The sequence below is a fragment of the Papilio machaon genome, chromosome 5, assembly GCF_912999745.1.
Source record: "Papilio machaon chromosome 5, ilPapMach1.1, whole genome shotgun sequence".
Lineage (NCBI taxonomy): Eukaryota > Metazoa > Arthropoda > Insecta > Lepidoptera > Papilionidae > Papilio > Papilio machaon.
Window position 1 is genome coordinate 458,594 of NC_059990.1, and position 18,001 is coordinate 476,594.

At 43.2% G+C, this 18,001-nt stretch overlaps 2 protein-coding genes across 8 annotated transcripts; one reads left to right on the plus strand and one right to left on the minus strand.

Moving 5' to 3' along the window:
- The first annotated feature begins 1,672 nt into the window (after positions 1-1,672).
- On the plus strand, positions 1,673-10,266 carry LOC106708840 (troponin T, skeletal muscle). Of its 7 annotated transcripts, none has more exons than XM_014500408.2 (14): positions 1,673-1,781; positions 5,025-5,065; positions 5,264-5,305; positions 6,008-6,025; positions 6,609-6,626; positions 7,390-7,417; positions 7,497-7,622; positions 7,703-7,918; positions 8,066-8,284; positions 8,359-8,451; positions 8,574-8,654; positions 8,772-8,850; positions 9,691-9,905; positions 10,059-10,266. In XM_014500408.2, exons 2-13 carry the CDS (start codon positions 5,043-5,045, stop codon positions 9,903-9,905), a joined length of 1,158 nt encoding a protein of 385 aa, XP_014355894.1. In that variant the 5' UTR covers positions 1,673-1,781; positions 5,025-5,042; the 3' UTR covers positions 10,059-10,266. The 7 variants fall into 7 exon arrangements, with proteins under 7 accessions (XP_014355894.1, XP_014355891.1, XP_014355896.1 ...); XM_014500405.2 differs by lacking the exon at positions 8,772-8,850 and adding an exon at positions 9,311-9,389 and having other exon boundaries at positions 10,060-10,266; XM_014500407.2 differs by lacking the exons at positions 1,673-1,781; positions 8,772-8,850 and adding exons at positions 1,844-1,863; positions 9,311-9,389.
- Positions 10,267-11,353: 1,087 nt separating this feature from the next.
- LOC106708660 (coatomer subunit beta) lies at positions 11,354-17,532 on the minus strand. Its single transcript, XM_045677884.1, has 20 exons — positions 17,500-17,532; positions 17,101-17,195; positions 16,735-16,964; positions 16,128-16,297; positions 15,819-16,026; positions 15,614-15,751; positions 15,233-15,431; positions 15,007-15,152; positions 14,791-14,931; positions 14,554-14,712; positions 14,371-14,471; positions 14,061-14,254; positions 13,709-13,887; positions 13,498-13,624; positions 13,199-13,348; positions 12,959-13,120; positions 12,724-12,869; positions 12,290-12,379; positions 12,045-12,218; positions 11,354-11,518 (listed from the first exon to the last, which is right to left on the minus strand). The coding sequence occupies exons 2-20, from the start codon at positions 17,189-17,191 to the stop codon at positions 11,402-11,404; spliced, it is 2,922 nt and encodes a 973-aa protein (XP_045533840.1). The 5' UTR covers positions 17,192-17,195; positions 17,500-17,532; the 3' UTR covers positions 11,354-11,401.
- Positions 17,533-18,001: the final 469 nt, after the last annotated feature.

An 18,001-nucleotide genomic window follows, 5' to 3' on the forward strand; every position in this document is an offset into this window, starting at 1 on the left:
TTATCGCTGTTTTTTTTTGTAAATTAATTTTTATATTATCAAAAAGAACGCAAACACATCAGACGAAACGGTAAATTGCTTCTACTTGACGCCTGTCTTTTCTGTGGTCGTGGTATTTCACTGGTCGACCCGCGGCCCGCGGCCCATTCGTGCCCCCAATAAATATAATATTGTTGTTACGGGATCTACCAATGTAAAATTACTACCACTGCGATGTATAACAAATCTAGAAATAAATTGAAATCCCTGTGCCTAAGCCCAAATGTGAAAGGGTAATCGTTTCTTAGTAAAGTGTACATTGTTGAATAATATAGGACTTTCTTCGCTCGCCCTGACTAGCAAAAGCGGCTCCTTATTAGGGCGAAGATTTTTATCATGTTGTAATTTGAAATTTATTAAGAAAAAATTGCCTTTTAATTTCATCGGTCGAGCCGGCCCATTCGAGAAAAGATGTTGCGGTCTCTACCATTGTTAAAGTATAGAGTTGAGTAACGGAATAAATTCCACATATGTAAACATTTATATTTTTATTACAAGAAAGATCACATAAAACCAGTCTATTTCTTTGTAAGCAGACGTGATTATGTCTCATGTAAGACTTTTTAAATTAATTAAACTCGAAAGTTCCTGTTAGGTTGTATAAATAGATCAAAGAATTTAACTAGACCTATCCATTAGAGTATATACGGATATTGAAAATTAACTTTTACAAATATGCTCGTTAATTAACTTTAGTTTCTTTTTATCACTCAAACGCACTAACGACGCTTGGCCATACACAAAGCACACCCTAGTACATAATTATGAGTATTTGTACTGAACTCCTACTAAATGTACCCGTACTCCTTGGACAATTGCCATCTTAGTGGTGTAATAGTTAGGTAATAATATTACACGATCTGACTTTATATACAAATAAGTAAATATGCGTAGAGTTCTGATTGGCAATGCTTTATAACATTTCCTACTATAACGATAGACAGTGTCGTGCCTAGAGCGATGTCCATCCCAATACATATGTATGAGCAACCATGACCTTAATTCCTTTTTTTCTTTAGAAATTTTGTAAATCGAATGCAGCAGAACTCTCTGGTTCTTTTCTCTTACCGATTGTTCCATTGAATTGGAAAGCTAATGTGACATTATCGCGATGTACTCCTTGCGAAGCGCCAATGGGTTTGGAAGTTTCCATCATGCTGAGGACTTTCATAAGTAAAATAACAACAAAAAACGACTGGAAATATCAAACAAGTATAAACTTATTTTGGACCAAAAACAAGTTGATTTTCTGAAAGCCGGGTGGCCAACCTCAGAGATGTCATCCAGTAAGAGATGGCAATTCAATAGGGATGCAATCTCAAGCAAAATTATCTTTTCGTCTAGCTTTGATAATTTTGCTTGTTTGTAGTTGAATTTCTCCTTGAACTACTTAATGTTGCTGGATATGTAATCGCCAGGCGACAGTGGGCCACGCCCGTTACTGCCGAGCAGCGCGTCGCCGTCAGGGTGCAGGCGAGGTAGCTGGGAGCGAGCGGCGCGTGCCGAGTGCAGGGTGTCAGTTCCCTTCAGAAACCGGAGCTGCCGACGTTTCAGCTCAAAAATGACCGCGCCCAAAAATAGTTGCGGGGTGCGGGCGAGGGCATCGGCGCGGGCGGGGGCCGTCGCCGCGCTTGGGCGCGCCACCGCCAGAGCCGCCCCGGTCGCCGCGGACTCCACATTCCAACGTCGCTGCGCTGCCGGTGCGAACCAGTGACTGAGTGACCGCCTTCAACCCGTGCGACGTAAGTGCCGCGAAGTGCTAGTGTCTCGGACCCGTACAGTGTGTAGGGGCCCTAAGTGCGATACAAAACCGACGGTTTTACGGTAATGTTGCACCTAATGGATTTGTGCAGTTTAAAAATAAAACCCGTGTAGTGTTGCCAAATCGGGGGCAGCGGGCGCCGCGCAGAAATAGACGAGCGCCTTGTATAGCGCGCGGGATTACATTACCTCGCGGGAGCGACGCTAGCCGCCGCGATTCTTGTGGACATGTTTCTTACCTTTACCGGTCAAAATGTCATTTTTCACATCCAAAATGCACTACACACTGTACACTTTTATTTTGATACACAATATTATTATAACATCAGCCGGACACTGGCTTAAATCTAAGTTATCTTTGTAATTTAACTCTAACTTGTTAAAAATTTGCAAATTTGTTACAACTTTCACTAATTTTCTATTGATTGAGGTAAAAAGAAGAGACTATCAACGAATATTTAAGCAGAATTTTTTGAATGCTTGTAATTGAATATTTTAAAGTGGTCAAATAAATTTAGTACTGTTTAAAGTTTTGCAATAACATTTATATAAGATGCAGAAAGCTTTTTGTGTTGTCAGGTATAAATAAATATTGAAGATCAAAATTGTTAAGTTATCAAAGCAACTTCGTAACTTAACGATCAAAATTGCATGTATAAATTTTTTTTCTAGATAACATTTTCTCCACACTTTTAACCACCTGTTATTGTAACGCAAAGCTTTGACAACAATTTATAATTTTTATCATTTAACAATCTTTGATCTTAAAGAATCAGTTTGTAAGCTGGCAAGTATGTGCACGTGGTATGGTCTGGCCACAACATTATTCTTTTTATACGAAATATTGTTTTATTGATCAACATAATATACCTGCATATATCTGACATGTTTCTCATACTTTCATTAGGAGGTTTAGTTGAGCACGACGAAATTGATTGGGAATAGAATCAATAAAATAATTCGTTATCAGACCATATCTGTCCCCACCTAGGAGCTCAGAGCTTACCCTAAATTTTCGAAAAGCGAAGAACACATTGGTATTATACGCTTAGCAACTGCGCCACAGACGACGCTCAAAATAGTTGCATCGAGCGAATGTTCAGTCCAATTAATATTCTATTGGCGCAAAAAAATAGGACAGTTTGTTATCCTGAAAATATACCTTAAGTTTACATTTACAAAACCAACCTTAAATTCTTAACAAATCAATGAAGGTTACGATAATAGACGAATTATAAAAAGAGTTTGAATATTAGAAGCAACATAAGATTTTTTTATGAGTACAAATTGGTCCAACGGATGACCGATGGAAATTGTCTATGGCCTGTCCATAACCTTTCAAAGACCTTTTGAATCATAGAACGTTGCTAGGAAAGTCAACGCAATCGGTATTTGAAGCGTTGCCTTCGTACTGAAATCCAATTTTATATTCCGCTTGAAAGTTTGCCAGCTCGCCGGCCGTAGGTGTGCGCGATGGCGAGAAAGATAAAACCTCTAAAAATAAACCGGGACATCATAAACAATACGCGTTTCGCGCCATCCCTCCCGGCGACCGTTCTATTTTTTCAACTGTTTGGCACGCGAACGCGTTTATTAGGTAATGCGGAGCGCCGCTCTCGCTTTATTCATCGATAGGTTCTTGTGTATATGTGCATTACAAGTGCATTATGCTGTTATGACATCATGTTACATTGGTTGCAATCGATTACGGATGAATGGACATATAGTTTTTTTTTTTACTTTTGGATTGAAAAATTATGTGTGTGGCAGCTACAAAAAAATTTACAATTAATTTACATATTACCAGTCAGATGTGACAAGCCTTTGGCGACTTGCGAAAAATTTCACATAGCATTGCGCCTACCAAAGACAACATAGTGCACAACGGGATGACCTTGAAACAGCCAATTGGTTTTCAACTTCACCTATTTGAAATATTTCTCAAGGACGATTGGTCTTAATCAGAGTTGGTTTAAGTTTAAATCTTCTTAATTTTATACTTCACAAGTCAATGCAGAAATGTCTGCTACAGTTATACAATAGCAGTAAATGTTGAAAAGAAAGTTCGGAAAAGATACTAAGACAATATTCTTCGTAGCAAGTATCATACCATACTGGACAATAAAATATTTTTGTCCAGTAAATAAGATTAAGCCATGATACAAAACTTAATTTAAATCAAATTAATGTCAGAGAGAGTTATCTCTTCTTATCAGTATCTATGTACAATTTGTTTAGATAATATCAGGATATATTTTGAATATTCTGAGTTCACGCCAACTATAAACAATTGAAAGGTATACTATAGTAACAACATCGGGCATTAAGTAGGGTGGAATGCCAAGACACAAATAGTCCAGTCACTAAGATGTAATGCAATTGAAAATTACACAACCAAACGGCAGTTTTTAATCATTTTAATATTGAATGGTCTATAAATCGTACCTTAAATCTTATTTTTTTTCTGTGAATGATATAACTGGGAGATTTGTGAGTAGTTTATATTAAGATATGGCAACATTGACACTGGCAGTTAACCTCGTCTTTGTCTTATAATTATTTATTCATGAAAAAGAAAAACGTTTAGCCCGATTACAAGTTGTATGCAGATGAAATCCTATGTAGAAATAGTCCTTTAAGGATTTTATGGCAGTTTTTTTTGACACTGATAGCGAGCTGCACCTACAAATGATTTTAAGGATACCAATGAGCAAAAGTTTCCTTACTTCTGAAAGTTATCAATGTTTCAACTCCAATTGCAAATTAACCTGCATAACATTTTTTATGGAATTTAGAAGTTGCGAAAATGGCAACATTAAACTGATGATGTAACCAGAAATAAAATTTATTTTGTAGTACGCGAGTCCGCCCGCGCGGTATTTAAAAAAAACTTTATTATTAGCCTATGTGTTCTTCCAAAATTTCATTACATCTATGCTAAATTTCATCAATATTCGTTGATCCGTTCCGGAAATACCTTAAAACAAACATCCGTCCATCCAACTATGCATTCATCTAAAAATTCGCATTTATAATATTAGTAAGATTTAAAAAAAGCTGTAGAGCTACCGCTTTCTCATTGGTCAAAGAAAAGGCTGTCAAGATGACTGTTAGTTTTATTATTTATGTTATGTAATTTACATACAAATAGTAATTCAATCTTTTTTAAAGCTCAAAATGTCAAATATAACAATAGACAATAATGATGTATTTTTAATTCACAGATAACATAAATTACCAACATGTCTGACGAGGAGGAATATTCGTAAGTTGCCATTTAATCTATATCATTTAATATAATTAACTTCACAACGTTTTATTTTAACGACAAATAAAATAAAAAGTTCTCACTCCCGCACTTTAATCTCACTGCAATTTATTAACGTCCAATATCATCACGTCAGTTTGGTTTTTAGCATAGGTAAAAATTGTAATGAGTTGATGTCTACTTTGTGTTTTGCAGTGGCTCCGAGGAGGAGGAAGTAGAAGAAGAAGTTCCGGAGACGTAAGTATTGCCAGTCCCGTACCTTCCTCTTCCAGCAGACTAGACCCCACTCTATATACCTCTACTGTTTGATTTTCATTACTCTAGCTTATCAGGGCCTGGTATCTCTGCCTCGGCTAGTCTATCATCTTTCGTTTTATAAATCTATTAGTTCTACTTAGCTAAAAATCCCTGAATTAGTTAAAGACTAAGGAGAGGGAAGCCATTGCACCGTGTACCTCCTTTCGAAACTTTTGCACGCCCTCACCGACCCCTCTTCTCTCTTTTGTTGCAGGAAGTAAGTGGCGTGCCCTTTTGGTTGATCCAGCACTAGCTCTCACTTCGCTCATTAGGCTAAGTCTAGCGCCAACCTAACGCTTTTAGTGCTTGAGTCGCGGCCTCTATTGCTTACCGACGCACCATACACGGTAGGAGCTCGACCGCTGTTTATATGTGCTTCCAACGACTTGCATGACTGCAGCACAACGACACTTGTTCACAAATGGTTCTGCCTGCATCAGGAACCATCAACCGAGGACGCGAGAAGCCGACTCGAACCCGTCGGATCTTTTCTCTCGTCCATTTTGAATCTGTCTCTCGTTTGCCTTAACAAAGAAGTGCTTATTGTAAAGTGTCATTTCTTTGTTTATAAGGATTCAATTTCTAATCTATGTTTTTTTTTCTTTTATCTTCTTCTGCCGACGTCGACGTGCCAACACGCAGGCCCGCTCCTAAACCAGAGTAAGTGTCTCGACGGTTTCTACTTTAGACTTAAGACGCTTCGCTTTTAGTCGATGGGTTCTTTCGATTCGATGTTACGCTACACCTATCGATGTGGAGATTGTGATTGGCAAATGAATTAATCTTGCATTGGCCGGCGGCCGTATTTACCTTCTATTCAAAATTTAAATAAACCTTCACAATTGCTTGTAACGTTATAAAAGGGATGCGTATGCGCAAAATAATCGCTCTCACCGCTTACTTCTTTCCTATCTATAATTATTTAAGACGATATTATGTAGCTAATTACCTATATTCGACATTATTTCTTGTTCTATACAAAACATATAGACACATACACACACACCTCGATCTATTCCAACTGAGGATTAATGGAGTAAGTTTTTGTTTAATTTAAAAATATATTCGTATCTAATCTATAGACAACGTAGCTCGTGTTTTAACAATAAAGTTTAACCATGTGGTAATATCATAGTTTAGTTTATAGCAAAGAGATCTTGAAAATGAATCACTTAATGTCGATTGTAGATAGCTAGCTACCGGTGGTAAGATGTAGAGGCTGATTGTTATTTTCTGTTTCTAGGAGTAGACCATCGATCGCGTAAGTTGCACCGCTCTCTGTGGTGTCACTAACCATTAAACTGTCATTTAACTAAACCAGGCTCGGGCGCAAGCTCGTCGCGGATGTAAACTGCTATGCCTAACCGCCTTCGATTCGACCGCTGCGAAAGCTATTTCTGTCGGTCGGCAGGCGATCTATTTCCGAGGCGGTTTGCGCCCGCGCCGCTCGCAATGTGTCGAGATGTCGGTCAACGGTTACCGCGCTCGAGCTAGCCCCGATTGCGTCAATAATCGCATGACGTGACAGCATGAGCGTCCCTTAATACAATAATTTGTATTATAATGTTATGTCCGCCATATCCTCGTCGTCCGTGTGGAGCAGCGACTCGCGCCGCGACGAAACTTCTGGCGACTTCCGAGACGCTCGCTGTAATCGCTTTGGTGGAAGTTTGTCTAATACTATATGTGGCGCGCGGCAACGTCGCTCCGGATATAAAAATTATATGTTATGTGTCATTGAATAATCCGTCCGCTGACATAACCGAGCTGATAGAAGTACGTGTTAACTTTATCCATGTATCGCCATAATAAAGCGTTGGATTCGAGGCTATATTTTGTTTAATTTTACGAAACAGACGAAAAGTTAATGAAAGCTTAGCGATCGAGCGACTGTTTCTTAATTATCAATTAATATCCATTGTAACAGAAGCTGTATTTGTATTGTTCGCCGGCGCTGTGTCGGCTCTAACATTAACAAAAGTACTCGAATATACTCCGATATTCATATGGATTTCATTTTGCAGGGGTGAGGGAGATCCAGAATTCATCAAGGTAAGCAGCGGATCTTCTGTTTGTAGCTTCAATTCAATTGTGTACAACAGTCACTAAAATACAATGTGTACGTTGGCAGCGTCAAGACCAGAAGCGGTCGGACTTGGACGAGCAGCTGAAGGAGTACATCAACGAATGGCGCAAACAGCGGGCCAAGGAGGAGGACGAGCTCAAGCGCCTCAAAGAGAAGCAGGCTAAACGCAAGGTATGACTATATAAAATCGATTCTGATGATATAAATTGTTATCATTCACACACATTATAACATGACCTATGTGTTCGTAGGTTTCTCGCGCTGAAGAAGAGAAGCGCCTCGCCCAGAAGAAGAAGGAGGAGGAGGAGAGGAGAGTCCGGGAGATCGAGGAGAAGAAACAGCGCGACATCGAGGAGAAGAGACAGCGGCTCGAGGAGGCGGAGAAGAAGCGCCAGGCCATGCTGCAGGCCATGAAGGAGTCCAGCAAGACCGGACCCAACTTCACCATTCAGAAGAAGAGCGATAACGTAAGCTAATCTCTTATGCTACACGAGGTAGATTCATCCGGCTTCATTCATGTTAATAGAAAGATACATATGACATCAATCATTGAAGAAAAATAAAAACTAAACTGAAAAAATAAACTGGAAAATAAGCATAGAGTTTTATTTCAGTTCGGACTGAGCAGCGCTCAGCTGGAGCGCAACAAGACCAAGGAGCAGCTGGAGGAGGAGAAGAAGATCTCCCTCTCCATCCGCATCAAGCCGCTCAACATCGAGGGCCTGTCCGTAGACAAGCTGCGCCAGAAGGCCACCGAGCTCTGGGAGTGCATAGTCAAGCTCGAAACAGAGAAATACGACCTCGAGGAGAGGCAAAAGAGACAGGACTACGACGTTAGTAGCAACTATCATTAATAAACAATATTTTTTGATTTCTATTCAATGTTAATGTAAGCCATTGCTTGCAGTTAAAAGAGCTCAAAGAAAGACAAAAGCAGCAGCTGAGACACAAGGCCCTGAAGAAGGGTCTCGACCCCGAGGCACTCACAGGCAAGCACCCCGTAAGTTCATCTGTTATGCTAAGGTCTTATGGTTCATAATATACACGTGGGATTTCTGTCAACTATTAGTCCCAAAGACCAATAGAATCGTGAATTAATAAAATTATTTTTTTTTCTTCTAGCCCAAAATCCAGGTCGCGTCAAAATATGAAAGGCGTGTCGACACACGGTCCTATGACGACAAAAAGAAATTATTCGAAGGTGTAAGTAGAAAATATAAATTATTCCATACGGTGTATTAAATTCGTATAAACTTTAAACCATATTGTTATCAACATTAATCGCGATAGAAATATTTGATGGAGGATATTTAAACGCAGGGTTACAGTACTATAGAAGCGGAAGTTTTGGATAAGTTGTGGAAGGAGAAGATGGATCAGTGGACGAACCGAAACAAATGTAAGCCGCGACTCGGCGCGATGTTGTGTGACTGACGCCCCGGCATGACCTCGGCATGACCTCGGCATTACCTCGGCATTACCTCGGCATGGTGTTCGTCACTCGTCCCCACATGTATTGTCCAATATTGCACCAATGCCCAACTAACTGAACACCAATATTAAATACTCCCAGAAACATTTATATATCTAGCCACAAGCTAAACATAAGCCATGTCTTCTAATGTGGATAGACGTCGCTCTGGTAGTTCATTCAACCTCGGTGTTAACTGGAAAAGTACTTTATGGAATTATTTAAATTAGATTGAGTCAATAATAAAATACGTAAATAATTTTGAATACAGTTTGCATGAGGTTAGTTTGGCATTGCGTTGAGCACCGTCCGCCTCGTACCGCCCATCGTACCTTGTATCGAGCCCCGTCACCATTTGTATTGACCCTGAATGTTAACCATTGCCTAGGACCTAGAGAAACTGAACAAGGACTTCCTTGAGAAGATCTGGCACGAAAGGGCCGAGCAGTTCGGCGGCAGGCAAAAGGGTAAGTGACCGACTCTGCCGACGCGAAACGGACCTTATTCCTTTGTACATTAAATCCATTTCATTGTATCATGATTTATTGTAAAAAAAAATGTAAACAATTTCCCCCCGCACTTACCACACGTAGATCTTGTATTCGATCTGTTTTTGTATAAATCCCAATATTCCTCTGTTTGTTTGATTACATATTAAAATTTGACTCGTTTATTTTGCACTTTTAAAATTAGTAGACACTTGAATTATTGGCAAATTAGCTAATATTCAAGAAGAATTATAATTTTTAACGTTGTGTTTATGTGCAGCGCGACTGCCCAAGTGGTTCGGCGAGAGGCCGGGCAAGAAGAAGGGCGAGCCGGAGTCGCCGGAGGGTGAGGAGGACGTGAAGGCGGAGCCCGAGGACGAGGAGCCGCAATACGAGCCCGAGCCCGAGGAGGAGGAGGAAGAGGTCGTCGAGGAGGAGGAGGTCGAGGAGGAGGAGGAGGAAGAGGAAGAGGAGGAGGAAGAAGAAGAGGAATAAGTAGGTTTCGATTGTTGTTTAAATTCCAGAACTTTGAATTTAAAAGAAGCACTACTATTTCTGACTGTTCACTTTTCTTTGGAATGTACAAAATATTTGTTTTTTTTTTACTTTAAAAGATGCGAGACAGTAACGAATGTTGTTTGTCCTCAGGGCGGGATGGGGCGAGGTGCGAGGGGCGAAGGGCGCGGGCCGGCCGCGTCCGTTGAACTGTTTTGTAACCAATCCATTAACTTATTGCTATTATAAATTATTTTTATTATTTATACTGTTGAGTCAATCGTTACGGAGCAAACATTTACACACGACACGCGTCAACAACATCTGTCACGTCGCAATAAACTAATTTATTTCATAAAAACTTATATTTCTTTTATTTTACCCAACTATTTAATAGTCAAATAATGTGCGTAAATAGTACGCAGCTCAAATAAGCAACATTGGTAAGGGGAAAAATGTCCGTACAATGATGTTAAGCATATCCGCCATCAAACGCTTGTCAATGAAAAGGTAAGAAATTATTAACCGTACCAAACTACTGAGATGACAAGAACGAGTCAAGTCGCTTGTGCCAATATAAAACTTTATTTTTAAATTAATCCTCAAAAAAAATGCAAAAGAGCAAATGCTTTATACTACACTATCTGTCGCTTGTGACCTCGAGCACGCAGAATTAAATAAATAACTTAATTAGTGGCCTATGTGTTCCTAGACTATATACATGTCAAATTTCATCCAGATCTTACTAATATTATAAATGCGAAAGTTTAGATGGATGGATGTTTGTTTGAAAGTACATATCTCCTAAACTGCATAATAGATCTTGATGAAATTTGGCATCATGTAGAACATAGTCTGGAAGAAAACATAGGCGTTTTTTTAATGCCGCTCGGACGGAGTCGCGGGCGACATTGAAGTAGGAGGCAAAGAAAAAAATGGTAAGGTTAAAAAAATGAGTAAAGACCAATATTCAATGTCGTATTTTTAATGAAATAAGATCGTAATTTGATATTAAATATATCGGGAAATTTTCCAATAAAAGAACTCAATAATTTCTAAGAAATATATTCAAATTACATTAAATATAACTTAATTAATATAACATACTTACAGTGGGTTTCTGAGGCCAACATTTCGAAAACATATCGTCATCCCTGTCATTAGACAAAATAGAGATAACAATATATTTTAATTGGAGATTTCGGTCTCAGAAAACCACAATTAACTATATTAATTTTATAATCTAACTTGACTCCTCTGTACTGACTTACCGTCACAATATTATTTTGTGTAAATAATTTTTATACGTAAAGGAATGTTAAACAAAATATTCAGATATTCGTACGCATTGACGTAATATACAGTTTTATTTTTGTTTCAAAGTAACCTGTTTGAAAAATATCATAACAAAATAACATTTAATTAAAAAACAGTTATAAGTTATAGTTATTTTCGTAATGTGTAAAATGTATTGAATAATATAGTGTATGTGGTAGTTAGTCATCAAGGAAGGCAGGTATGTCAGCGCGGGGCGCAGCCTCCTCTGGGGCGGGGCGAGGCGGCGGAGACTTCGCCATCATGTTGATCTTATCTCCCAGACTTAGCGCCATGCCCTGTACATACATACATACATACATACATACATACAGTACAACTTGACTTGTGCTCTAGTGTTAAACATCACTTTGTTAACAAATAAAATGTTACAAAATTCATATATTACTAGCTGTCGACCGCGACTCTGTTCGCGCGGTATGAAAAAAAAACTTAATAAGTAGCCTATGTGTTCTTCCTGACTATATTCTATAACCCAAATTTCATCAAGATCTTTTCAGCCGTTCTGTAGATACTTTCAAACCAACATCCATCCATCCATCCATTCATCCATCTAAACATTTGCGAACACATAAAGTGTATGGGCGAAGAATTTTAAATAATCCCATTGGACCAATTGTTCCGCGCTTTCCATTTCCGCCATTTTTTTTATAAAGGAACGTGGATTTGATGGAGGAGGGGACACATGAGAAAGGGGAATATTCTCTGCGTCTCATCTTCCGTCGATTAAAAGATAGGCAACTCATCTGCAATTACTGATATGTAAGGGTCGCTTCTCCATTTCGGTGTATTCCTGATACATACCTGGCTCTTAGCGCGGATGCGGACATGTCCCAGTACAGGTTGGGGCGAAGGCGCAGACGTGGCGGCGGAGCGCGGGGGCGGAGTCTCAATGCTGACGTTGGCGAGCGCGTCCTCACCGAAGATGGAGCGCGCGTACAAGTTGGCCGCCAGGAAACCGCACTGACCTGACAGCGCCTGCACATCACAACATATACACAAACGTCTTGTTGTACATTGTACAATGCAATAGCAGGTCGTATTGTCACCTTGTCCGGTGTGAGACACTTCATGTTGGTGGAGGTCAGCAGGTGGTCGAGGTACTCGCGCAGGTCAGTTATGTTGGTGTTCACCGACACCTGCAAATATTATAACAAACAACATTTAGCACTGCTCGTGACCCTTTTGCCGTGGGGGCGTGATGTAGGGGGCGTGGTGTGGGGGGGCGTGGTGTGGGGGCGTGGTGTGGGGGCGTGATGTAGGGGGTGTGATGTACGAGGCGTGGTGTGGCGGCGTGATGTAAGGGGCGTGGTGTGGGGGGCGTGGTGTAGGGGCGTGATGTAGGGGGTGTGATGTAGGGGGCGTGGTGTGGGGGCGTGGTATGGGGGCGTGGTGTGGGGGCGTGGTGTGGGGGGCATGGAGTGGGGGCGTGGTGTGGGGGCGTGGTGTGGGGGGGTGGTGTGAGGGGCGTGGGACAACTCGCCTTGTTCTCCCACTCGAACTCCGCCCACATCTGGCGGAAGTCTGCGTCGCTGCAGACGGCGGGCTGGATGTAGTCCACGATGTCGATGTGGATGTCATTGAGCACCACCACGCCGCGGTCCATTGACGCACCTGACACCTCGTACACTGACACGATAACAAACACTCGTTAATTTCAAAATACATAATATTTACATATATATTATTCAATGTATTATTAGATAAGAACAAATTACCGATGTTGCCGAATATGATGCCGTTCTCGGTGGAGGCGACCTTAACGTGTGCTCGTATGGAGGCGAAGTCCCGGGGCGCCAGCACGACGGGGGCGGGGCGCTCCACCAGCCGCAGCTCGCCCAGCGTGGCCAGCTCCACGCAGCAGTTCTGCAGCGTGTCATCTGCGCACAAGACACACGTTACATCCGCCTCCAGCAGTTGCCATCGCTGCAGGTACACAATCAGCAGTCTTCACTTACCGGTCTGGTTGACGACGAGCACATCGAGCACGATGTCGTACTGGTTGACGGCGACGATGGCCTCCGCGTACACGGGGTCCGAGAAACCAGTCAGCTGCGTCACACGCGACAGTCGACCCTCTTCGCCACCCCCACCACCCCCCACGCGACCTGCGCACATTGTTACAGTTATACTGTGAGTTTACATATTTTCAGTTGTAAATGATTGAGCGTTGAAAACAATCACTGGACTGAAATAAATCGGGCAAAAATGTTCAAAGAGGTATGTGTATGATAGAGCAGTTGGAGTAGATGCGTACCCTGCACCGCTTTGGAGAGCGATATCTGGAAGATGTCGTGGTGCGCGTGCGCAGCTGCGCCGGCGAGCGCGGGGAACACGATGCCCGTCTCCACCGGCACCTTCGTCTTCACAGGCGGCGGACGTTCCTGCACACAAACACACAATACATATATACACTGCAATATGTGTAGTGAGACTTGTACCTATATAAGATGAGGATGGCGGTGTACCTCGGCGTGCGGCAGCAGTGTGGCGGCGGCGCGGTCGGGCAGCGCGAGGAGGGCGGCGAGGGCGCGCCTCGTGCCGTGCAGCAGCGCCTCGCGCACCGCCTCGGGCTGCGCCCCGCCCGCCAGCAGGCACAGCGCCGCGTGCTCCAAGTCGTCCGCCGTCAGGCTCGACCCGTTGCTGCCTGCACGACCACACACAGACAAACCATTTACAATATCCACCTGGTAACTTCCTCACCGAGGGGCTCGAAGACTACTCCAAGTTTGAGGTGACTAAATCACACTGGTCCAGTGCAGGTTAGTTGATTTCACAAATTTCTTCTCAGTAAGAAGTGAGGGTAGTGTGGTCCAGTACCTGCGTGCAGCTTGTGGTGCGCGAGCAGCGCGGCGGAGAGATGCAGCGCACGCGCAGCTCGCGGCGGCGGCAGACGCAGGCCCAGCTTGGCGAGGGCGGAGCACGCGCACGCCACTGTGAAGCTGTCGCCCTCGCGCAGCGCCGCGCCCAGCCCGCTGCCCTTGCCCGCACCCCCCACACCATCCGCACCCTCCCTGCGTAAACGAACATTTTTTATAACGCATGGTGCATAGTCGTCGTCTAATCACCATCTTTTCCTCAATAGAAAAGGGTAATAATAATGTCGGTAACAACGTGTGTTAGTACTGACGTGGGCAGGTTGAAGGCGGACTGTGTGGCATACGTGCCGTCGCTGGTCACCAGCTGTCTCGCCGGCGCCTCCGTCTTCTGCTCCTCGGTCTTCTCCTCCTCCTGAGAGTTAATTAAATTACAAAGTTATCTTAAACAACGAGAAAAAGATCTAAATGTAGAATTGTGAACAGTATATAGATACCTTGTTAGTGTCATCAGTTGCAGGCATGGGTATGACCGAGGCGAGGACGTCGAGCGCTGCCTGCACGCGCTGCTCGCCGTCCGCGAACTCCGCCACCAGCCACAGCGCGGAGCGCGCGATCTTACCCACCTTGATGCTGGTTATCGACTCTAGTAGTTTCTGAAAAACCACAACACATTAAAGTAAACAGATACATAAAAGAAGGCAAGGCTACCCGGTCCTGCAACTCGGTGTCACCTTGTATATGAGTTCCCTGAGCTCGGGGTAGGTGTGCAGCGCGGCGCGCAGGAACAGCATGACGTCGTGCGCGGCCAGCTCGCTGCCGTCGCCCACCAGCTCCAGCAGCGCCGGCGCCACGCTGCCCGCCACCTCGGGGAACTGACGCACCGCAACACATTAACACCTTCTTCACATCTTTGTTGATCCAACGCAACAACAGAGTGTGTGTGATACCTTGATGGCGGCGCGGTGCATGGCGCGCACGAGCAGCTGGCGGTACTTGGCGGCGTCGTCGTGGTCGGCGGCCTGCGCGCGCACCGCCTCCTTGCGCAGCACCGACACCAGCTCCTCGGCGTGCTGCGGGCTCACCAGCTCCAGCGCTGACACACAAACACAACACGTCTAGTGACTCGCCGCACTTCGACTGCAATATCTCAGTATCGTGGGACAGAAGTATCACCTAGCTGCAGCGTGTGGCGGCGCACGTCCAGGTCGGAGGCGGCGAGCACGCGCAGCACGTCCATGGCGAGGTCGGGCAGCGCGCGCGCCGCCGCCTCTCCGCCCTGCGCGCGCAGCTCGCTCAGCCGCCCCACCACGATCAGCTTCACGTTGTTGTCGCTCTCCTTCACTATCAGGTCGATGTAGCACGACGCAGCCGCCTGCGACAAGCGTGTGTCAGTGGGCGTGTCACTGCGGAGGCGTGTCAGTGTGTGGGCGTGTCAATGTGTAGGCGTGTCAGTGCGGGGCGTGTCAGTGTGTGGGCGTGTCAGTGCGGGGGCGTGTCACTGCGGGGGCGTGTCACTGCGGTGGCGTGTCACTGCCAGGGCGTGTCAGCTCTCACCTTGATGGCGGCGGGCGCGTTGGAGAGCGTGACGAGCGTGCCGGCCGCCTCGTAGCGCACGGCCGCGCTCGCCGCGTTCAGCAGCTCGTACACGGTGCGGATGAACCGGGACCGCTCCGACGGGTTCACGTGGCACACCTGACGCACAACTGTCGTTGTACACTCTGTTACACTTCAAGTTGGGGAGACGTGGTAGATATAAGACCTTGTATATGAGCTCGACGATGACGAGCTGCAGGATGTCACCGAAGCTGTGCACGTTGTCGAGGCGTGCGGCGAGGTAGGCGAGTGCGCGCTCCTGGTCGGCGTGCAGCAACATAAGGAAAGCGTTCCGCTTGCACGACATGTCCTGCTCATTCTCGAGGAAGTTAGCCACCAGCTCCGGTGCGTCTGGGATCAGGAACTCGAAATTTCTGTAAACAATTAAACCTTTAAATTGCTGCACAACAAAATTGAAAAAAGTGTGTTTCAAATCCACTTTGATGATAGTAAAAGTAATAGTAGCTTTTTGTACCTATAGATAGTGAATATAGCAAGCACTGCGTTACGGCGTACGTAAGAGTGGCGGTGCTCGAGGCAAGCACGGATGGCGGGCATCAGCGGCTCCAGCAGCTCTGGCTCCTTCAGCTTGCACAGGAACCGCAGCGTTGAGCCACGGATGAACTCATTAGGGTGTTGCAAATCCTGACGACATATATCGTACATCTCTAACATGACCATAGAATTGAGCAGTGGAATAAAATATATTTTTATCACATCAAGTAAAAATTAACAGATCTGTTCAAAAATAAAGGTGGGTATCCATTACGTTCGCGAACCTCTTGCGCTCCGCGCTCCCGTAACCGCTCTGATGGAGATTGGTACACGTATCTCCATAGGAACATGCGTGCCCACGTCCACGAACAGACTGAGCTCCCCTTTGTGTTCGCCCAATTTACTGCTACCCGTTGGAGCGCTGAGCGCGGAGCACGCACCGTACGCGCTCCAAGTTCGCAAACGTATCCACTATGCAGAGCTGCTGCATGAGCGCAGAGCGCAATAGGTTCGCAAACATAGTGAATACCCAGCTTAAGATTTAAGATACACATGAACAGCACAAGAGTTGTCAAGGCGAAGTTTACCTTTCTGTACGCATCACAAACAAGAATCATTTCTTGCAGGAGTTTTCCATCAGATGATGTCTTGGGAACAATCTCCCAAAATATCAGTAGAAGCTTTTTGATAGTGTGATCTTGCAACGGCAACACAAATCTGATGATTATCATCAGAAGACCAGGAATCTTCTCACCGGATAGAATAATACCAATTGTCTTCTTTAATGCTTCAATCTTTTTCTTTATATCTCCTTTTTCTATTGAAATAAAATAAAATACATCCTTTAAATAATACAAGTAATAAATAACACAAGGCTCATATATGTGTATGTTTTTTAACAAAGAAAATAGTATATTTATTAATATAGCAATATATTATAACACTAATGGTACCTAAATCTAGCTTAAGCTGCATGTCATTGTGAGGCTCTGTGTCTGTGGGGAAGTTGATGAGGGTATAGCAGGGCTGTTCCACACCTGCCATCTTGCTGCAATGCAAAATACAAAATGTTATTAAAAAATTAAATGAAGGATAATAAAATAATAATAACGACGAAATATATAGTAGCGTATTTATGTCTGGGAATGTATGAATCAACGATAATGTTGAACAAACGTTTTATGATTTTCAAATGCATATAAAAATGCCGGTTACTTATTATTTTAGCCTTTTGAACGGTGTATTCCTATCTTACTAACGTGACCACTTTGTTTCCATTTTTAATTACAAAAAACCTAAATTAACAATTTTGTTGATATAAATTACTACCAGTATTTTTGTTGAAAATTTACCTGGATATAAGAAACCTTTTTGTGAAAAATATCTGCCACGATTTAAGTTAAATTACTTAAATCGGATCTAAAACATGTAATAAAACCTAAGTAATTAAGTAATTTTAAAAATAAATCAAACAATTTTGATTAATACGTGTCCACATCCACATTTCACTTTGACAAATTGACACTTGTATTGACAGGTTGCCGTTCGTTTAGTATTTATTTCTCAAATCAAATATTACAATCGATTTATTCTTTATTATTTTACTTTTGTTAAAATGCTTTTTTACTAATTTATATTGTAGGTGTATTTTTAGAAGTAATTTTGAATTACTAAGCTATAATTATTTAGGTTATATTGTTTTTCATTTTAAGATATATCTCTCAAGTAAGGTTGGCGACAGGCAGGCGAAAACTGGGGTTTATAAAACCTTGTGCCTTCTCCACGTAAGTGAGATAAAGCCAGGGAGATATTGATGAAATTTGCAATTAATTGCAGTTTCCTTCAATACTGAAG